The sequence below is a fragment of the Chroicocephalus ridibundus genome, chromosome 4 (genome assembly GCF_963924245.1).
Source record: "Chroicocephalus ridibundus chromosome 4, bChrRid1.1, whole genome shotgun sequence".
Taxonomy (NCBI): domain Eukaryota; kingdom Metazoa; phylum Chordata; class Aves; order Charadriiformes; family Laridae; genus Chroicocephalus; species Chroicocephalus ridibundus.
Genome location: NC_086287.1, coordinates 61,226,833 through 61,248,745, shown reverse-complemented (window position 1 = coordinate 61,248,745; position 21,913 = coordinate 61,226,833). Strand labels below are relative to the sequence as shown.

General features: G+C 40.1%; 1 protein-coding gene across 4 annotated transcripts in view; it reads right to left on the bottom strand.

The window, feature by feature from the left end:
• Positions 1 to 21,913, bottom strand: part of ASPG (asparaginase) — a 57,405-nt gene that overhangs the window by 14,445 nt on the left and 21,047 nt on the right. For 3 of the 4 annotated variants that reach the window (XR_010070828.1, XM_063333283.1, XM_063333284.1), the window contains exons 7-13: positions 20,829 to 20,941; positions 19,135 to 19,320; positions 16,028 to 16,141; positions 12,546 to 12,665; positions 11,348 to 11,443; positions 10,280 to 10,443; positions 3,884 to 3,970 (exon numbers count right to left, since the gene is read on the bottom strand). Coding sequence is in view for 2 of the 4 variants with exons in the window: in XM_063333283.1 (XP_063189353.1) it covers positions 3,884 to 3,970; positions 10,280 to 10,443; positions 11,348 to 11,443; positions 12,546 to 12,665; positions 16,028 to 16,141; positions 19,135 to 19,320; positions 20,829 to 20,941 (880 nt within the window). In the remaining 2 variants the exon portion in view is untranslated. Of the gene's footprint in view, positions 1 to 3,883; positions 3,971 to 9,826; positions 9,990 to 10,279; positions 10,444 to 11,347; positions 11,444 to 12,545; positions 12,666 to 16,027; positions 16,142 to 19,134; positions 19,321 to 20,828; positions 20,942 to 21,913 lie in introns of those variants that run through there. The other variant, XR_010070829.1, reaches the window with a different exon arrangement.

The window sequence follows — 21,913 nt, the reverse complement described above, 5'->3', positions numbered from 1 at the left end:
GTTAAGTTAGCCAAGTGCAGGAACTCAGAGCTTATCAGAAAGCAAGCAGCTTTGTTGTTCTAAACCCCAAGAAGTTGACATATTGCCTTGGTGACAAATTCAGACTGGTACGAATTGCAACGTAAGGCACGTTACAAGATAGAGGAGATGTAGGAAAATAGTCCAAATTAGACAGAGGGGAGATGTTATGAACAGCTTGTTCTATAAGCAGCTTGACCATGTGAACATGTTGACTGCCATGAAAGTGCCAGTGCCTGCAAAAAGAAGGCTTAAAAGGAGGAGGTAAGAGGTAGGACAGAGAGGTAAGCCCCAGCACGCTGGAAAAATGAGTGTATCAGTCAGGTCATCTGAGGATACTCCAGGAAAAGTATCTGACACATTCTGGCAGAAGGACAAACACCAGTAACTCAGATTTAATAACCTTTAGGCATCTGAATAATGCTCTGTGGAAAAAGTCCACTTGGGTACAAAAGACTATGCCTCTAAAACAGCAAGAGGAAAGCAAGCGCTTCAGCTCTGCAGGAGCAGTGTATGGAAGAGCCACCATTCACAGACACTTCAGCGGTCTCTCAAAGCCTGACCGCTGCCTCAGGCTGTCAGTGCTGCTGGTACAGGCCACGCAGTGATGTCTGCCAGTGGACATCCCTCTGGCCACGGCCACCACTCCAGCTGACAGCTGGGAGAGAGCCCCGGCTCCTGCCCTGCACTGAGGTGGGAGAACCTCTTCCCCTCCCACCCTGAGAACGCCACTCTGCGCCAAGTCCTCATTCAGCCTCTGCACACACGTGCGCTCCCGTCCTCTGTTTGGAAGATTTACATTGTTTTTATATTAAACTTATTACCATCGATGCAAGTTCAAAATCTCTTAAGTGTTTGTTATCAAACTATCAGCTCGGAACAACAGGAGATCATGCAATACAGATCCTCCTTAAAATGCTGTAACAGACTGCATCAGAACCATTTTTTGTTTAAAAGACACTTGTTCTCTTTTTTTTTTTTTTGGACATATTACTCCCAGGTCAGCTAGCCAAACTGGTTCTGCATGTGGCACCAGAGCTAACTAAGGGGCCAATTTATTTGCAGAGGAATGTCATTCCCTAAGCCACTCCTCTTGCCTTCTTGGCAGATGGAAACTACACAAGCCAAGGTTTTAGTTCTGTCCTATCACCTGCAGTGCCCTGGGAAGGACATATTTTAACTTCATGGTACAAGTCTTATTACCCAGTCTCCCCTGAGCGTGTTACGACAACGGAAACACTCCAACTAGTCTTTCTTGATTCCAGAACTACTCAAAGGACAGAGTCCAGTCTCTGTACAGAACACACATAAGCTTTACCTTGACCTTATAGTTTTGCAGACAGTATACAGCACTGGCTGGTCCCTACAAGTCTCATCGTTTCCTGCCAAGTCCTGATATAAAGGCTTGTACTCAGGGGTTTTTTTGCTTGGTTTTGAGAAGACTAAGAGAAGAAATAAAGTAAAAACTGTAAGTAATTTTAGGAAATACATGAAGCCTTCTTACAATTTTCAGAGTAACTTGTAATTCAGGATCAGTACTGGAAAAAATAAAATCAAGCATCTATCTGTTTTCATAATATATATCCATATCATTAAACCACCTTACATATTAAAAGTGACTGTGTGGAAAAACAGCTTTAACAGAGGATTCACGGATCACGGATTTTTTCAGAGTTGGAAGGAACCTCTAGAGATCATCTAGTCCAACTCCCCTGCTAAAGCAGGATTGCCTAGAGCACGTTACTCAGGACAGGGCTGCATCCAGGCGGGTCTTGAAAGTCTCCAGAGAAGGGGACTCCACAACCTCCCTGAGCAGCCTGTTCCAGTGCTCTGTCACCCTCACTGTGAAGAAGTTTTTCCACATTTGATCAGAACTTCCTATGTTCCAGCTTGTGCCCGTTATCCCTCATCCTGTTACTGGGAACCACTGAAAAGAGTCTGGCCCCATCCTCCTTAAACCCACCTTTTAGATACTTGTAAACATTAATAAGGTCTCCCCTCAGCCTTCTCTTCTCCAGGCTAAAGAGTCCCAGCTCTCTCAGCCTTTCCTCATAAGGGAGGTGCTCCAGTCCCTCAATCATCTTTGTTGCCCTACGCTGGACTCTCTCCAGTAGTTCCGTGTCTCTCTTGAGCTGGGGAGCCCAGAACTGGACACAGTATTCCAGTTGAGGCCTCACCAGTGCAGAGTAGAGGGGGAGAATGACCTCCCTTGACCTGCTGGCCACACTCTTCCCTGTGCAGCCCAGGATTCCGTTGCCTTCTTGGCAACAAGGGCACATTGCTTGCTCATGGATAATTTACTGTCTACCAAGACCCCCAGATCCTTTTCTTCAGAGCTGCTTTCCAGCAGGTCCACCCCTAACCTATACTGGTGCCTGACATTCTTCCTCCCCAGGTACAGGACACTGCACTCATCCTTGTTGAGCCTCATTAGGTTCTTCTCTGCCCAGCTCTCCAGCCTGTATAGGTCATGCTGGATGGCAGCACGGCCCTCTGGGGTGTCAGCCACCCCACCCAGTTTGGTATCATCAGCGAACTTGCTGAGCATACACTCTGTCCCCTTGTCCAGGTCGTTGATGAATACGTTAAACAATACTGGTCCAAGTATTGACCGCTGGCAGACACCACTGGTTACAAGCCTCCAACTCGACCCTGCTCTGTTAATCACAACCCTCTGAGTCCTGTCACACAGCCAGCTCTCAATCCACCTCACTGTCCCCTCGTCTAGTCCACACTTCCTCAGTTTCCTAAGGAGGATGTTATGAGAGACAGTGTCAAAAGCCTTGCTGAAGTCAAGGTAGATGACATCTGCCGCTCTGCCCTCATCTAGCCAACCAGTTATAACATCATAGAAGGCTATGAGATTGGTCAAGCATGATTTACCCTTAGTAAATCCATGTTGACCACTTCCAATAACTTCCTGCTCTTGAATGTGCTTGGATATGACATCCAGAATGAGTCACTCCATTACCTTCCCAGGGACGGCGGTGAGACTAACTGGTCTGTAGTTCCCTGGGTCCTCCTTCCTGCCCTTTTTGAAGGATTTTTTTTTTTTTTTAAAAGAGGATTATAGCCTCTTAAAATTAAATACAGAGCTGGTGAGCAGTTGTTCAAAGGTTTGGGGGTTAAATGTATTTGTCTATTTGATTTAGTTATTTTTAAGAACAATGTTATATGCTAGTTAAAGTAGAAGCTATTCCCATATAAAAATGATGCACTATGTGTGGCTTTATTCTCAAATTAGAGATACTATTAAATCACACCTTGCATAGTTTCCTCCTCACCTGTCCTCAGTGAAAGTGCACAAAACAAATGGGGCATATTTGCTCCCAGTTCACTTATTCACACAACACTGCCTGCTTTGGTGACAAGTGATAGGACGAGGGGAAACGGGTTCAAGTTACGTCAGGGGAGGTTTAGATTAGATATTAGGAGACATTTTTTCATTGAAAGGGTTATTAAACATTGGAATAGGCTGCCCAGGGAGGTGGTGGATTCACCATCCCTGGAGGTGTTTAAAAAAAGGGTAGATGGGGCACTGAGGGACATGGTTTAGAAGTGGCTCTTGTCAGGGTAGGCTAAAGGTTGGACTCGATGATCTTAAAGGTCCCTTCCAACCTCAACAATTCTATGATTCTATGATTCTCTTGAGATACCGGTGCTCCAACACAAAGTTGATTCTTAATTTCATCACTTCACTTGTTTCCTCATCATTAGTCTAGCACAGAAATAGCCACATCATGTGCCAGGGACCTAACTGTTCTTTGGAAGTTGTCTACACACTGTTCTCCATTCTGAGAGTCTCCTCTGAAAAACCATCCTCCACCATCCCAATTTTAGGGCCACCTCACCTTATATCATTTACCTGCAGAGTATTGTTCCAATGTTCTCCAAGTCATGGCTTGAAAGGTGCGCTCCTGTTTCTCGTAACAAAGTGATCACTTGTATGTGCCTTTATGAAAGGAATAGAAAAAACAGAGAAAGTGTTTTGACCGGTAGGTTTTTTTTCCCCCCTAAGTTCAGCATTACTCATATACGCAGTCAGTGAAAGTTCTTATATGATATTAACCACCACCACAGAAACAATGAATCTTCTCCACAGTGACAGATGAAGTAAACAGATTTGCCCTCCCTATCAAAAAATCATTCACACACTAAGCTCACGGAAGTGTTAAGTTCAGCTCTGAAAAGGAAAGGAATGCATCCCTTTCTCTTCAAAGAGTTTTTATTTTCTTTACCTTAGTGATAGCTTAGTCCTGAAATATTAGTGACATTCCTGTATTTTACAGAATACAACGCCTGTACATATCAGTTTTAAATAAAATGTATGTCTTGCAGCTAAGCAATGAATCTTCAGATTAATGTAGAAGCTAATCAGCTTTTTAGGGCTTCGCAATTGTGGTAAGCATTCTTATGAACCTCCCACAAAAGCACACCTTTTCCTAGCCCCCTCCTCCCAATACCTTTATTATTTATTTCCACCTGGAGTCTTTAGGAGGTCTTCCTTGTCCTTTCCTTTGAGATAACGGGGCAAATAGATAATTAAACACTACCAGCCAACTCCTATACCTGAGTCAGATGTTTGAGAAAGTCTATGGAAAAGTCTGCTCTCTGAAGGTACTGTCATGGGTAGAAAATAACATGACAGATGAAGAATGTGCGAAATACGTTTTTCACAAGTGATCTAGTGAAAGGTTTAGAACTCTTTTTGAAAAGGAGGTGACATCGTGCTCCTCTGCTAAACGAATGATCTAGTTTACAAATCCAAACACAGGCTTTTTTCTCCAGAAAGAGCATGATGACACACCAGTAGATCAGGAATAGTTTCATAGTTCCTCTTTTAACTAAGTTGTACCATAACACTTCAAAACAAAGAGTCAGGCATATCATTGTAACAGGAAATATATGGGCTTTCCCAACCCATTACCTAAAAACTCCTCTGTATTAATTAAAAATAAAAAATAAGCTCACATGCACATTCTGCTTAATGACTTGCATTTTCTTGGAGGTAGCCACGGGCCTTTCCATTTTAGAACTGGACTAAACTGCTTATCTAATCCCTCTGCTTCTTTTTAGGAAACTCCATCTTGAATGAGAAGAGAATGACACTTTACAGTTATCCATCTTAAGCCTATCTAAGCTTATAAGTTTTATATAAGATCTTGATTTATAAACTAAACAAAGGACTGTACAGATGCTATAGGAATCGTTTTGCATTTCTGAACAGAGGTTATTTAACCTACCAGACAGATTTATTTACGTTGTACTTTGTTTCATTTGACAGACACACCAAAAAAAAAAATAAAATCTTTCTTTGTTCAATGGCAAAGCATTTTGCTGGAACAGCAGATGCCACAAGCTTGTTCAGTTATCTAAAATATTTTCTCAGGTGGGTCCCTTACGACATGGCAGGCATCTCCTTGAGCCAGCAAATAATAGCATGGCTTCCTATTTTTCAGTCTGTGGTAAAGAATGAATTCTACATGTATGAAATTTTTAGTTCAGAACAGCAATTAGCTGAGAAGAAATTTGACCTAAAATAGATTAAAGTAGAACACGTTTGTTCACTCAGGCTCACGCTGGTACAGAACTGAACATGGGGAGTGCCCGCTTACTCTCCAGTGACTGCCCTGGAGTAATCCTCATTTCCCACCTTATACTTGAAATCACAGCATGAAATTAGCACTTTCTAAATATGGGACAGCGCTAAAAGATGAAAGTCAGCAAAGCATGTACTGTTTTGTGGTATCTTCCCTCAGTCTGCTCCCCCTATGAAGTCCTTATCTCTGGATTCCAGTGAAAAGTCAGGCTTTTCTTTTCCCTTATTGGAACAATTTAGTCCTCGCTGGTAGTGAGATTCCCTCCAGAAAGTGCTTCATGTCCCATCTATGCCACACAGCCATTACTACTCTGAGTGGGACTCTGGAAGTCTTTAATACAGACAGATTTGGAGGAATTTACCCCACGCGTTTAATACAGCAAATTTAAATGAAGAAAAAAAGTGGTTTGAAATAAAATAAATCTTTAAGCATTGAAACTAACAGTGTTTACAATACATGCTTACAATAAAACATTTCTAAATAGAAGTACAGGGCCGATGACTTAAGAATCATTCAAAATCATGTTTCTTAGTATGGTGGGAAGAAGAGGAAGTGTTGTTAAGGAAAGGGTAAAGGAGAGGAAGAATAGGGACAAAAAATAATGCGCAACTGGAAAGTGTTAAATTTAGTACTGTGATTATGAAGAGCCGATCCATCCAAGAAAGCAAACGGACCACGTCTCACATTCCCATCACTCAACATGAAAACTATGCGGGAGGTAAGCCGCACCACAGCTTGTTCCCACTTGCATCCAAACGCTATCTACATTCTGCAGAAACTTAAGTCCCATCCAGAGTACCACTTCTTCTGTCTTGTACCTACCACAAGAGCGTTATTCATATTTCAAGAGGCTGGCACTGAATTTTCTGATACTGTTATGTCTTAGGCACATGAGAGGTATTTGCCTTTAGAAGTTGTTTCTTTAAGTGCTGCTCTCCTACAGCTTTACAAAAGCCCCACAAGGGTCACAATTTAGCTGATCTGAAGTTCAGCTGATGTCAAGAGCCACGAACTTCTTGGGAACAGTTCAAATGTAATTCCCATTCTAAGGTGACAGCACAAAACCAAGAGCAGAGCAACTGCTGGACAATGAAAGTTCAAGGTGCAGAAGGGAGATCAATATTAGCACGTTATCCTGGGGTGCACAGCTGTGTGTCCAGTTTAGCCCCATCTGAGAAGCAAAATCACAAGGAGCTATTGTCACCTGTGAACTGTTCCTGACTCTCCCTTTTTTTAGGGCTCTCCATTACCAAACTGTGTCTCTTGGTCAAACATAGCCTATAGAGACGATGCTATTTTGCATATGTTACTTAAGTTAGCCTTTTGATACTACCTCTGTCATCCATCTGCTCTCTGAAGGAAAAAAAAAAAGAGACAAAAAGCGTTTCTAGCGTCTCCCCACTGCTAGATTCCAATATTGATAACACTGAAGATAAAAAACCCAACGTATACTAATATTTTAATGGATCAAGAGCAAAATAAATGACTCGGTGTGGTCTTTAACATTCACTGCTATGAGCAAAGTTTGAGTTCCAGACAAAAGACATCCGAACTCTTACCCGTTTGCAAGGGCTCTGGGTTCACAGCAATCAAGGTGCTGTAGAGTACGTATCATCTTGGGCCTCGACTTGGCAGACACTTACTAGAAGTGAATCAACTTCAAAAGGGATGAATCACACATGTGAAATTAACACGCATGTAAGAGTTTGCAGGAGTGGGGCCTTAGGGTGCACACCTTCCACCAACTCTCTTTAAAGAAATGCAGGTGTAATGTATATCCAGACTTGACTGGCTTCATTCTTTTTAATGCTTGCTCCCCTAGCAACTGGAATGGTTATGGCAGGATCAGCTTAGTTTCACTTGTTCGGTTTTCTACGTGGTATCAGTGGGAATTTTACACTCAAATACTGTAAAGGACAGGCTTCAGTGCACTTCTGGAGTCAGTGGTTGTTAGATTTTCACTCTGCCTTAGATTTCCTGAAGTAATGTAAATGTAACCTTGCAAAATATCAAGTATTTAAATTCGTATTTACGTGGGAGGTAATTTTACTGCTTCTAATCTGATGTTCTCACAGCACTGTATGAACAACACCCCATTTTCAACCTTTTACCACTGCACTACAAGTAAATGGAAGTGCTTTTACTACATAAAATACACACAATTTTTATTCAAGACATTTTCCTGCTTAGAGAGTTTCTGTTATTAAAAAAATATTATTCTATTGTTTTGAAAATGAATTATCCCTTGAGGGTACTTTAAGAAATTAAAGGAATGCTACTAATTTTGATATGTCAAGCAACTGTCCTAAATTAACAGTGGTCTGTTTAGTTTCATGCATAAAGTGAATGAGACTACACACAAATTGCAGAGTTACAAATGAAAAAGCGGAAATGCAGTTTATTTCTTGTTTAGAAAGGGACTCCACATTTTACCATGTAAAGAAACAAAGAAAGAGTAACTTAAGTCAAAAAATTTAAGAGACTCTCAATGATATAGATCAAGTTGCTGGTCTGTCAGCTGACAGTGCTATGTTAAGAAGCTTTTAAGAAAAGACATAACTCCTGATCATCTTTACAATTTTTAAATGGAAAAGAGAAATCAGTCACCATTATATAGGTTTGCATGCTAGGTTAAAAGGCAAGCCACTGAGAAATCTGACATAAAAAACTGGAAGAAAGCTATTTTTAAGATGAGTGGATACTGTACTGCAGTTAAATGCCAATTAAACAAATACTAGTTCTCAGAAAATGGGATTCAGCTGATGCAATATTCAGTAAAATTGAGAAAGTTACAATATTAAACAATTTAAAGCATCGACTGCTCATTAAGATCAGTTTTCCCCCTTCCCTCTCTGCCACTTTGTACACTGCATCAGGATGATCTCTTCACTTTCAACATGCAGCTGTTTCATAAATAGAATTTAAATATTTTTGTAGCAGAATCTTTTTAGTGGGTATCTAATTACGCATATATACAGCTGTCTGATCTTTACCATTCTCCTTTATGTGCTTATCAGTGTGAAATGCCATGTGAGTACACAGCAGATCATAAATACACATTTTTGAGATTAGTTTTAAGTCAACTCTTCCTCTCATTCCAACAGTAGAAACAAAAAGAGAAACTGAAAATGGTTATGGTGCAGTTTCCTTTTACAATTCCCTATATCAAAATGGGTGTGCAGTTTTAAAGAGCTTAAGAGTCATAGTAGGAGTCTAATATAGGAGTGGCAATGCTAAGGAATCCAAACAACAAGCTCATGTGAAATTCCTCAGGCGGTAGATGGGTGCGGTAAAAAAAGTAGGTGCCTGATTTGCAGGAACATCTAATGGTATCTAAAGCTTTAGCATTTTCTCACATTGGACCAGAGCCACCTCTATTCAACTGCGAGGTTATTTGTTTGATTTGCTGTTGGGCTTGTTTTAGCTTTAAGACTTTAAGGGTTTGCCACTGAAGGCCTTATATATTCATAAGACAGAGCAACAACTACAAAGCCGTAGGGGACAGTGCAGTAGGTATGGCAATAGCTCAGTGTGGCCACACAGGACTTCAAGTCTCAAGTTAATAGAGCCTGTTGAGTTTTCTACAACTGGGCTTTGAGACAGGAAAAGCCTTTAAGTTATTCCTGCAGCCAATGCAAAACCAAGACTGTCAGACCTCCCAGGGAGTTAACTCCAGCCTGACAGACCAGGTGAACTTGTCAGCATTTGGAAGCTGTAGGAATATTTGGGGACAGACATCCATGAAGACCATGAAAATTCACTCCAAGCTCCTTTACAGAAAAAAAAGCTTCTCTCCTGCAATCATACAGACTGAATATGAGATAAGGAGCTGAAAGTGGATCAAAGAAACAAGAAAAGATTAGGGCATGCAGCTTCTGACATGTTAGAAGACCAATGGCTCTATGAATCCCCAGGCTATATGAACAAAATGTTTTAAAATTAGATTTTGATATCTGACAACTTTTATATTCTGTGCTATGGCCATTCCTTAGGACTATTCAACATGGAAAAGACCAGTCCATGACAACCATTCAAGAACTGCTGACATCCAGAGCAACAGGAAGAGGAAATCCACAAAGCAGGCAGAGCCATGCAGCCATCCCATATAATTATGAGTGGGCGGAAGGGAAAAATCAAAAAACCAGTCACCCAGCAAGAGACTCAGGAAAGCACTGGTGAAAGGGAAAGATTAAAACAAGTCAACCTACCGGTATATTTTGTGCCAATTGAAACAGTCTGGTCTTGATGAGAAAGGGGAGGGCAGAAAGAAAACAGATAGCCCTTGGTCCTGCACTCTCACTTCTGACAGTCAAAAGCAGTGATCAGTTTGCCTCTGTTTTATAAGGTAGCCTCATAACAAAGAGTGGAGTCCTGAAATTACGGACAAAGTCTTGGCGGGAAGGCAGCAATAAGTTACTTTACGCTAAAATTCTGCATGCATACCAAGTTGTTTGCTTTCATTTCGTATTATTTTTAAAAATCTTTTAATTTAGGCTAGTCACATTCTTTGAAATGAAGCTGGTTTGTGTTATTTTAACCGCTGTCATTTACACATGACTGCTGAGACAAAACAAGACCAAAACACAGTGATGGACTTTAAATCCAAAATGATAGAAGGTTTAAAAACTTTACATAGAGTAGTGTATAAATTATTTTGTTACCTGAACTTGACTGCATTCATCAGTGGGGTAGATCCGTATCTGTCTCTAGCATAAACAGTTGCGCCAGATGTCAACAAATACTCAACTAATGGTAAATGCCCTTCGGAGGCTGCGATATGAAGTGGAGTTCGGCCATCATAGTCTCCACAGCTCAAGTTTCCACCCTACAAAAGGACAGATCCTTCACATGCTAAAAAGATAATGGCTGCACATTAACTTGTTGGTACAACAGTAGATGCATACACCACACTAATTCTGCCACCAAAATGTTAAGCTTGTCCAACATACTTCAACTTTATCTTGTAGTCTTGTTTTAGCACCATTTAGGTTGATTCCACCTTCTCCATGTTCCCCGCTCTACCTGTATTCTCATTACAGCCCCTTCAGATATGCTCTTCATTGCAGTACGTCATACAGCAGCTTTGTACCTATAGTATGCTAATTTTACTTGCCTTAGTTTATTGTTATTTTCAAGATATTTTTATCCTTTCTTGAGGCCTATTACCAAAGTCTCAAGGGTAGGGTAAAGCAAGACAAAGAGGGGAAGGAAAAAAAAAAAAAAAAAAGGTGTAGAAGATGATACAGGGAAATGCCTGTTTCTTTTTCCAGGTTAAACCCAAGCTAGAGCTACGGGGAGAGCCAAAAATCCTGAATTAGCACTGCACTGTGTTTTGCTTAAATATAATTTTCGAGTTTTTTTTTTTTTAATCATGATAGATTTACATCCAAAAGCTGGATACTATGAATATGCATATAGAAAGTTAAGCAAAAGAAAGCAGCACAAACCATTCTGAAGTGTTCCAAAGTTAGCAGATAAGAACTTGCATTTTAATCTACCTGGATTTTCACAGTTCAAAAGAAAATGTAAACAGCTGAGAACCAGATAGGGGAAAGAACATACAAGTTTTCAAAGGCAAAGACCGAGGAGCCTAGAAACCAACTGTATTAGTCAAAGCACTTTAAGTCTAAGACTTGGGTAGTTGCTTCCCAGTGAGCATAGCTTCCTCCTGTCATTTACAGTTCTATTTAAAAATTTGTGTTTTGTACAAACTGTTAATTTTACATTACCATTTCTGCTATGGCTCTTAGTGCGTCTATGTCACCCAGTTTAGCTGCAGCACAAGCCAAAGGTGGAATTAATGCATCTCTTACAGCTTCTAACTCCTGAGAAACAAATAAAATTTAACATTTAATATCAGCCTTGCCTCTAATATGATTAATGTCCAAGTCATAAAAACACTGCCCTTGCTTTCATGTAAAGTTTCCGAATTAGTCATTTGGTTATTTAAAAATGGTAACATTTAATTCCTGGAAGGAAAGATGTCTCATGTTTATATTACATTTTGTTGGTCTCACATCCATGAAGATTTATATTCCTCCCTGACAACACTACAATTACCTCATATCTAATATATACAATTTAAGGTGCACACACTAATTACCATCTATGTACTGCCATAGTTACACATCAGTCCAGTACGAGAAACAGCACTGGTAGGAGTTGGAAAAGACCATGTAGTCCAATCTCCTCAAGACTGGATGAACTTTATTCCTATGATTCCTCAGATATTTGTATAACCTGTAGTTCCAAACCTCCACTGAGAAGCCCCATAGGCCCCCTAAATATCCTCCCATTTCTCAGACTTACTAAGGAAGGACCATATATTCAGTATTCATTAGCTACTAAAAATCCCATCTTCCCTGAAACCAAGCCAAGAGAAAAGCAAATACTTGTATCTTACAACCGATACTATATTTTCTGATTTTCCAATTGGCAGATACTGATACTAAACTCCACAAATTACACTTGTGTAGTGCTTCCTTAGTATCAGCCTTCTGTGACTGCATGTACAATTAAGCTGTTTTACCCATTATTATTTGGATTGCTCCAAACTGTCAATACATTTGACCACAAAAATACAGAGCACTTTTTCATATCATTGATACCCTGAATTACAGCAACCGTCTAAGGCTTGTTATTGTAACCAGCCAGCCAAGAAAATAAACTCAAGATGGGCCTACAAAGAGGGGAAAAAAAAAGTTAATATGTTTTTAATTAAAAACATTTTAATATTATGCTTGTCATTGTGTCCTTTCTCCCTAACCCAACTGGTTAGCTGGGACACTCAGTACTGAAAAAAAAAAATCATATAAAAGCTCCAGTGTTCCATTTTTCTTTCAGCTTTGCTGTTTATCTTTAAGCTAGGTTCATATAACTGAGTTTACAGCTTTACATGAGTTCAATTTTAAATATTTAAGTATATACCTCCTTGCTGCTGATACTTAGAGATTTGGCAATCACTTGAATAAACTTGCTATCTCTCAGAGAGATCTTGGCTCCTGTGGGTACAACAGTCATTTCTCCTCTTAGATTCTCACTCAGCATCTGAAAAGCAAGCAATCAAATCCTTTGTTAGCAGAGGAAAAATATGGTAGTAGTCTAATAAAAAACCTTAGGATCAAGTTAGAAAATTGTTTGGAGGAATTATGGAAACTAATTGAATGCAGACAAAAGATTAAAGAAATAGTTACTGTCCCATGAAGATTGCAAAGTTTAAAAAGACAAAAGGATGAAAAAAAAAAAAGGGACAGGCAACTAAAACTTTCTTCCAAAGCAAAGAAACCAAAGTAAGCACATAACAAAACATCCCAATTTTTAGAGTATGCAGACAAAAGTTCCCTAGTGGGGTAAACTGCAGCCCACTTAAAAACACAAAGATAGTGTGTAATTAGCAGAGTGAGGCTGAAGACCAGAATATTCTGAAATGCTGCCTTTTGCCAGCATTCCCAAACCTCAGTACTCCTACACGGACTGTGTACGTAGGCCTCAAAACAGCCCAGTGCTGCCTGTGGACAAGCCCAGTGCTGCCTGTGGACGGTCATGTATTTCAATGGATTTTCAAACAGCTCCACTAGCCCTGATTTTATTAAAATTTGGCCATAGAGCCAGCTTTGAATACAGATGTCTACAGTAGTACTAGTCATTCAATATTAAAGCAGGCGTGTAACAGGGTGCATCCAATACAACCAGGAAAAAAACCCAACAACAACAACAAAGGTCAGCCAGTTCATGTGTAGAAAGTGCTTGAACACAGCAATAAAGAAAAGAAAATACTCCAAAAGACAGGTTCTGGGAAATCTGAAGAACAGAGAGAGAAGCAACTGGTTTTAAGAAAAAGCAACTGGTTACCTCAATTCTGACAATTTTACATACTGGCACCCTTTCACGAAAGGTTGCTGATGCAGCTATAAAGCACGTAGTTCTTTCAATTAGAATTTTAAAAAGCAGGATTGTGAAAATTTGCAAGAAACAGATGCGATGTTGGAAGGAGGAATGCCCCAGGTTTACCTATGTCTAGGCATGCCCTTTATTAAAAAAACAAAACAAAACTCCAAGCACTGACAACGCTGTAGCTGTCTGCTGGAAGAGTCCCACAGACGTGTAACTCAGAGGATACCAACTGCTTTGGCGCACTTTTAGAGTTTGACAGGTTGAGATCATTGCTTTGCACAGGTAACCTTAGCAACTGGCACCTGTGCTGAATGCACCCAGTGCAGAGCCCTACATGCCATACTCAGTCCTACCAGCTCTGCAGCCATTTGCATGTGTCTGGGGGCACATTCCTTGCTTCTTCGTGTTGAAAGAGAATCCTAAAATAACCACGCCAGCTTCAGGAGAGCTTCCGTCTCTTGGGAGACTATTGTTTGGTGATATGTTTAGCTGAAGATATTGCCACAGACAACATATTTCCAGGCTTTCTTCTTCTCCTGGTCTCTACCGCTCATTCCTGCCCAGGCAATGCTGCTCCCTTAGTTGTGCCAACACAATTGTTTGTGGGTCTGTACAATGAGTCAAATGAGGAAAACAATCCTGCTTAACTCAAAGAAATTGCAAAAGTTATTTTGTTTTTCAAACCATATAAAGGAGGTCCCAGCACCACCACACAAACTGCGTAGCTTGTTCCGAAGGGGGGCACATGAAGATGCAGGAGGACCTTGTGCCAGTGGTGCCTAAAACGTGCTGTCACCAAGTCCTCACCTGAGTAAGTCAGCTATCCCACCTCAGCAAACCAGATCTCAAATTAAGTATTAACTCGCACACCTAGGCAGGAAGCCAGCTGGGAAAGTTCCTCCTGTCCCAGGTCAAATAATCCTCTGTCCAAGAAGATTAAAGTCTGCATTAAAGAAACAGTCTAGTATCCGTATGTTCCAGGGTCAGTGAGTGTACCAAAGGGGCATCAGTGAAGAGCCCGGGTTCCTAAAGTGTATATACACAAACACATGCAATACCACTACTCTTCACGCAGCGTTATGCTGCCTGTCAAGCATGTTCTTGCACAGAGTATGTTCTTACCATCCCCACTGAAGAGACACATAGCTCCTCCTCCTCTCATTTTTCAGAGCCAGGCTTTAGCGAACAGCCAAAAGCTCAGAGTCTGAAACTGTTTCTAAGCACAGTAAGTGGTACTACCAGCCACTCCACTTATGATCACAGGTATCCAAATGTGTTTGCCCCAAGAGTTGCTACTGGTTGGAAGATATTAAGCATGAAATAATGACCAAATTTGTTTCAGTTTTCATAAAAACAAAACACCATCATAAGATACACGTGCATGCAGTGCTTAAGTCTGGGAAGTGACTCATCATGATGTCATAGTATCATAGAATCATTTAGGTTGGAAAAGACCCTCGGGATCATCGAGTCCAACCATCAACCCCACTCTACAGAGTTCTCCCCTACACCATATCCCCTAACACCACATCTAAACGACTCTTAAACACATCCAGGTGAATGTAACTCCGCCACCTCCCTGGACAGCCTGTCCCGGTGTCTCACCACTCTTTCTGTGAAGAATTTTTTCCTAATGTCCAATCTAAACCTACCCTGTTGCCGCTTGAAGCCATTCCCTCTTGTTCTATCACTAATTACCTGTGAGAAGAGACCAGCACCAACCTCTCTACAATGTCCTTTCAAGTAGTTGTCATCTCCCAAAGTGTCAGGGTTATAACTTCACTGCATACAAGCACAGAAGCACATGCATTCCTGCAGGCTGCTGCTCCCCTACCCAATTCAGAGCTGTGTTCCTTGTATAAAAGGAATTTGATATATAACTACATAATTTAAGGAAAAAAGCCTCGATGAAACACCAGCAAACAGTAAGAACACCGTTAAAGGGATTATGATTTTGAAATTAGTTACAAATGGTTCTTAGAATAATCCTCTATTTTTTGTATTTATAAAGTGTATCTCCTCTTAGAGAAACAAAATCTAACACTGTCATGAGCTGTGACGGAAGAGGCTATAGGCAATATTTATTTTCAGAATTAGCTTTGTGTGAATGAGTCTCGGCTGAAATCTTTACCACACTAAGATCAATGACAAGATCTTTGCTGACTTCAGTAGAGTTGGGATTCTGTGTGAATTCATATGAGTTTCCACATACGGGTTTTTAGTACAGAAGCGTCCAAGGTAGACTACTACCGTTTAAAGATGGCATTTTTATGGCTTGGTCACGGTCTTCAGCTGACTTATGCAGAGAATTCTTTTCTCTCCCAACCTACATACATTCATTTGCCTAACAGTATTTTTCTCTAAGAAAAAAAAACCAAACACGTGATGTTCACATTACGGCTCTGGAACCAATTGCTTTTAAATGCAAGGGAGAAGCTCAAGGCATTCAGCTAAGCAGAAGCTAGCACAGTAGATGAGAAAGTTAAAGCCTTTCAAGGTCACGCTGAAATATTTACCTGCTTCTTCTCCTCCCAGCTAAGCTTACTCTTGCTGAGTGTGTATGACAGTTTAGTTAGGGCTGCCTCTGGTGTCATATCACCTCCAGGAATTATTCCAACATCAGCGAGAGTCTGAATAAAAAGGAATAATGATTCCAATTAGCATAGCATTCAGAAATACCTGCATGAACAGAAAATGTATATGAACGATGAGTAGCTACACAGAGTACAGTATGCAGCTGTCCCCTGTCCCTCCACTCTCTTGCTCCTCCTACTGCCACTGTAATTTTTGTAATTGTAGTTATCAAATACCAAGCAAATACTAGGAGCCAGCTGAATAAAGATAACTTTTACTTTAAATTCCTTTTCATGCAATAACATTGAAGAATTCACCCAAACGCTTGCCACGGTCACTTACTATGCTAAAAGGGAAAGGTTACAGGTCCATATCAGCTATCTGCAGAGTTGTCAGATTCCCTTTATTGAAAAGCTGCAGTTACTCTGTTTTAACCCAGTGGCATTTTGAACATTGCCAAGTAGGCTGTTCTCACACAGACATATTTACCATTCTTTTATGGGGCATTGCTTTGGATGAATTCCAGCACTACAGTGTGCTCACAGCAGGAGTGTTTTCAGATCCTTTCAGGCTGCACGAGCAGTGTATGATTTAGAACATACAACTAAAATATGTAATTTACACAGTTTTGACAAGAACAACTGAAAAAGATGACCTTTTTAACTTATCTTTCTGGTAGTTAAAAAAAAAAATAAACGGCCTGAATCAAAGCAAAAAGAGCTTTGCTATGGTCAGCAAGCCCCCTAAGTGTACAGTGAGCAAGACAGCAAAGACAAAGGAGGTTTCAGATCTCTTGTCACTAAATTGTACCTGGGCAAACACTTGGGCTTCTCTAAACCACAGATCATCATCTTTGCCACAATGTGATGCCTCAGAGTTAAGCATCTTGGAGTAAGTTCTTGACCCTGCATTTTACTCTTAAATACCTTGTAGAAAAACTTCAGCTTTGAAACTTGTTGTGGCTTAACTAATACTTTTAGCAAGATAAAGAGCCTTAACCAGCTCATTAATCAACTCCAAGAGCCCCAGACTAACATTTTTAGAAGTCCCATGGGATAACATATACAGAGAAGGTGAGAAATACTTTCTGTTCTGCAGAGCTAGCCAAAGAACAGTTAGGGCTTTTTCAGTGGGTTTGAGAAAGAGGAAGAGGAAGGGATTTCCCAGCTTCCTTCCTATACCTAAAGCCCCCTCAATTATAAGCTTCTACTGTGCGGAGGGATCAGAGGCCAGACATAGAGTTAATTAAAACAAACTCTTCAAGGGAAACCAGGGACTCAGCTGACCTACCTGGCTAGCCTGAATGAGTAAAAAAATGGCTTAGCCATACGCAAAGACCTGCGAAAGATTTTATTTAAAGACAAATCAAAGCAAAGTTAACATTATAGCAACTTTCCAGCATTCACCCATGATACTTCCTCCATTGAGCCGGTCCTTATGAAAAGGAGAATGCAATGAAACAAAAAGCATGAAGTAATTTTGTAGTACTTGGCTCTGTCAGCGCTCTCCTCAAAAGATCCCAAGAAAACAGGGCAGCCTCCATCAACAGATGCTGAAGCAACATAATACACGCTCCATATAAAAAGTGGAAGCCAGAACTGAACAGATTTCCACACAGCCTTACAGTGGTTCAGTAAGATCTGAGCAGAATCTTTCAATTCAGCATATCAACAGTCTGGATCAGAGTGCAAAAAGCCATTTTACAGGTGTTTATTTGGAGAATCTTTTAACTAGAGCATAGAAATGTTTTTTTTTTTCTTCCTTCCATACATTTTAGCAGTTCATTTCAAGCAGAAAAATCGCATAAAAGCTAAGCACCATTTTCATGTTGTTTTTCAAATATGTTTGGTGTCTTCTATTGATGTAACTGCTTTCTTCCTTCCATGTGAACTGTTTTATATAATCCACATATTCCTATTGTATTTGCTACAGGGCACAGAATCTTTGCAAAAGTTATGCTTCTCAAAACATCTCCGTTCAGTTACGCAAAAGTTTTACCAACACCCAAATGACTGCCCATATCAGAAAATACGGTTTGGATACTGAAGAGGTGGAAAGAAATTCTTACAATCTCCTTTTCTTTCTCCTCAAAACAGAATATATGTTCTTGAAGCATATGTAAGATAAAGCTGCATCAAAACCAATGTTAAAAGATGCAGGTTTCAGGACCAGACTAGAGTATACCTTACAGTCAATGAAGAAGCTGGCTGTGCCAGACGGTTGGTTGCTCCCAACAAAACCTAGTGTCTAAAACAAGGGGATGAGTCACTCTCTGGCAGTGCTTCTTGGCTACTTAATGGCTAGCCTTTTCATAAAGGCCAGTTAAACCAGCTTCCTTCACACTACCACATGCAACACATGTTCTTACATCGCTTTGACCTTTTATTAGTCCCAGTGATGTCATGTCTTAATACATAAGTGAGAAACTCACTATAAAATGCCCTGAATATTAACAGTATCCACACAAAGTCTGCTTTAAGGTAGCCTTCATGGATTAAACACGACTGATTTCTATTCTGCAAGATAGACGCTTCCTTACATACTGTTCTCCAATCTCTCACTGAATTCAGCTGCACTTCCAGTCAAATAAAAAACTGGGATTTGGAATATTGCTTGGATTTGTAGGCTTTTTTGATGTTCTTAGATGGTAGCTAAGTAACTGCTAGCCTATCAAATACTACTTTATTTGATCATCTGACCCCAAAGCTAGCTTCTAGCTCAGTGAAATTCCTTTGGGAGAGATACTAACAATCTAATGCAAGGTATCCTGGAGTGCTGCACATGACAAGAGCAAGCAATTGCTAATTTGAGATTCAAGCTGACTGTTTTGATCATTCAGACTAGGAGTAACAGGATCTTGTTTGCAGATACATATTTAAATTCTCCCAGCTTACAATTTGTCAGATATAGTTATGTTGTAAGCAGTATCTTTACAGTTAATAAATCTGTTTTTATACACTGAGACAACTAGAAGTATAGAATCAAGTTGTATCACTGGGATGTTTCTTTTACACGGCAGCAGAGTCTGAAGCCACTGCACAACCCTTACCTGCCCTGTTGCATAGACAGTTTTAACAGACCCTCGCAAGCACTGCGTACAGTTTAGAATCACTACTTTTCGTTCGGCTGCTTTCTTCAGTTCTTCCAGCAAGTCTTCTCTGTTGTTTGGGGCATTGCCACTTCCATAAGTTTCAAGTACAATGCCCTCAATTGGAGGCTGAAGAAACGCTTTTACCTGTTCAAAAAAAAGACATGGAAGAGAAACAAAAGGTGTGTTTAAGTCACATTAAGATTTTCATGTATGGCATAGAGTTTTTAAAAATGGTCTCTTCCTGTTAGACTCTTACAGGCTCTCATGTCCTACAGTCTTCTCATGCCCTTCTGTGCTCCCCAATTCCAGTAACTGAGACTGTAGAATAAGCTTTAAAAAAAAAATGAGAATTTCACTCTTTATCTTCCTTTGCAATTCCTAGAGGGATAGATTTTAAAATAAACTATTTTCTACAGTCACGATCCCAGTGTGAAAAAAGATCCATTTGTTCAAGTGCATTAACAGGCTCTACTGTTGCACCGTGGCAGAACAAAAAGGTAGATTTATGCTTATGAAGTAAATGTAGAGTTATTATTTGGAGATTAGAACCCCCACCCCTGCCCAGATTTGTCCCTTTAGCAAAGAGTTTTGTTAATAAATGTCTGCCAAAGAGAGAGTGCCTCACCTTTCAGGAAGGAATGTTCTAATGAAGCCTGGAGTTTTTTAACTCAAAGCCCAATTGATTTAACTCAAGGCAGGAAAAAAAAAGGAGGCACTAATACATTATGGGCCAGTTGTTAATGAGGGAGACATTGTGCCTCACTATAGAAGAATGCCTAGCAAAGTCCTCTTCCTAGAAAGATGTAAAAATCCGAGATGTTTCCTTGCTGATCACATACACTAAATGCAATACACTGTAAGCCCCCAAGAGGCTAACTATGCGGTTGGAGTTTTATTGCAAATATACCACCCCTCTGCCTTTCCATCTGTTCATATTCACCTAAAAAGAATGGTAACACAATTGAGGAGTGCTGCTTAAACTACTGGATTCAATTTAAGACGGCAACAGCCACAAAAGACCTGTCAATTTAATGGAACTAGTAGACAAAAATTTAAAGACAAGTCTACCTAAACCCACAGTTCTGCAAAACAATTTCTAAAGGAAAAAAAAATACCACTTCTCATTTTCAGCAGCAAAATCCCACTTCTCCTTTTCAGCTCTGTATGAATGCTGAGGGTCACGTTAACCATCAGCATGAGACAAAATGAACCTTAAAAAAGAAGCATGAGTTGTAGAAATACTCACACTCCCCTCCACCCAGTATATTGTATATTCTTTGACAAGGTATCTATTAATACACCTCAATATGCATCAAGAGAGCATTTCCATGGTCACTGTCACCTGCACCTGTTTAGAAAAGCACACTTGACCTATTTATCAGCCCTGATAAGAAATTAATTTTCAGTTTCAGAGCCCAGGCGGTTTAGACAAAAGATATTTCAAAAGCTTTTATCAATAATTTATGACATATGAAAATAGTCTTTGAATGCTCTGATAATCCAAAAAAGATTTATCAGAAGAAGACAGATCCTTTCTCTTCCCTCCCAAACCCCAACCACTGCTACAACAACGCAGCTTCCCTACTTCAGCTAACTAATCAAGCATTTGAGCATCACTTCACCCACTTCCAAAATGAAGTGGTGACACTTACAGCAGCAGCAGTGATTCCTGGGAAGATTCGCAGAAGCCCAACATTCCTGTTCATATTGGTGTGAACTTGAAATTTCTTTTTGGTATTGGCTCTCCACACCGTTTCCCAGTTTACTGTTAAAAGAGAAATGGCCCTTTTAGTTTAATATTAAGACATAATATTAAGTAGACTTGTAGCCTTTCATACTTACGACATTGTCATTAAAACTATTTCTTATGTAAGGGATTCATGAAAGACAACGTATTTTTGAAAAGAGGAAATGAAAGCGCATTTAAGAAAGCAGTCATCGCAGCTGATCTAACACACCTTATTTATTAGGTACCACAAAATATGTCTCCAAGGCCACATCCAGGTCAGGCTCAACTGTGTTATATTTTAGCTTTAATTTCAAAATAAGTCTAGATTTCGAGATAAATCAGTGTTACTCACCAATATTTCTACGTTAGTGCCCTTCAAGGAGATCTTTACCATGTATTTCAACTAAATAGCATTTTATAGCAAAGACTTCCAAAATGGATATTTTAGTTCAATGACCATTAGTGAATAGGATGATCTATCAGACACAAAGCTGTATACCTCTACTACAACCTCTTCAAAAGAGAAGTCTGATAGCTGTGAAAAGCATCCAAGTACTAGACCTGATGGGTTCACAATGTTGAACACATCCTGTCAGTGCCAACTCTCCCCGTTCAGAGTGCTCAGAAAGTCTCAATGAACAGAGCATCGTGCAGGTCTACGTGAGATATTTACACACTGACCTGAACTTCATTGTTATGTAGTTGGCCTCGTACCAGCCTGGATTCATGTTTAGTAAACAGACCTTCATCTTCCCAGATATAAGAGATGACAAATACAGTTAGTGTTGCCGCTAATCTCCTCCAGAGTTTATTAGGTAGTTACTAACGATTAAATAGAATAGCAAGGATTCAATTAACTCCGATTATACATTTAGAGCCAGAAGTCAGCTGTTTAACTAATAGTTTGTTTGTGTTGCACTATTAGAAGTCAAGTCATGCATTATTGATTTCAAAATTTTACTACCCCAGTGCAGGGGTGCAGCACTGGTAGCACTGATGGCTCCTACA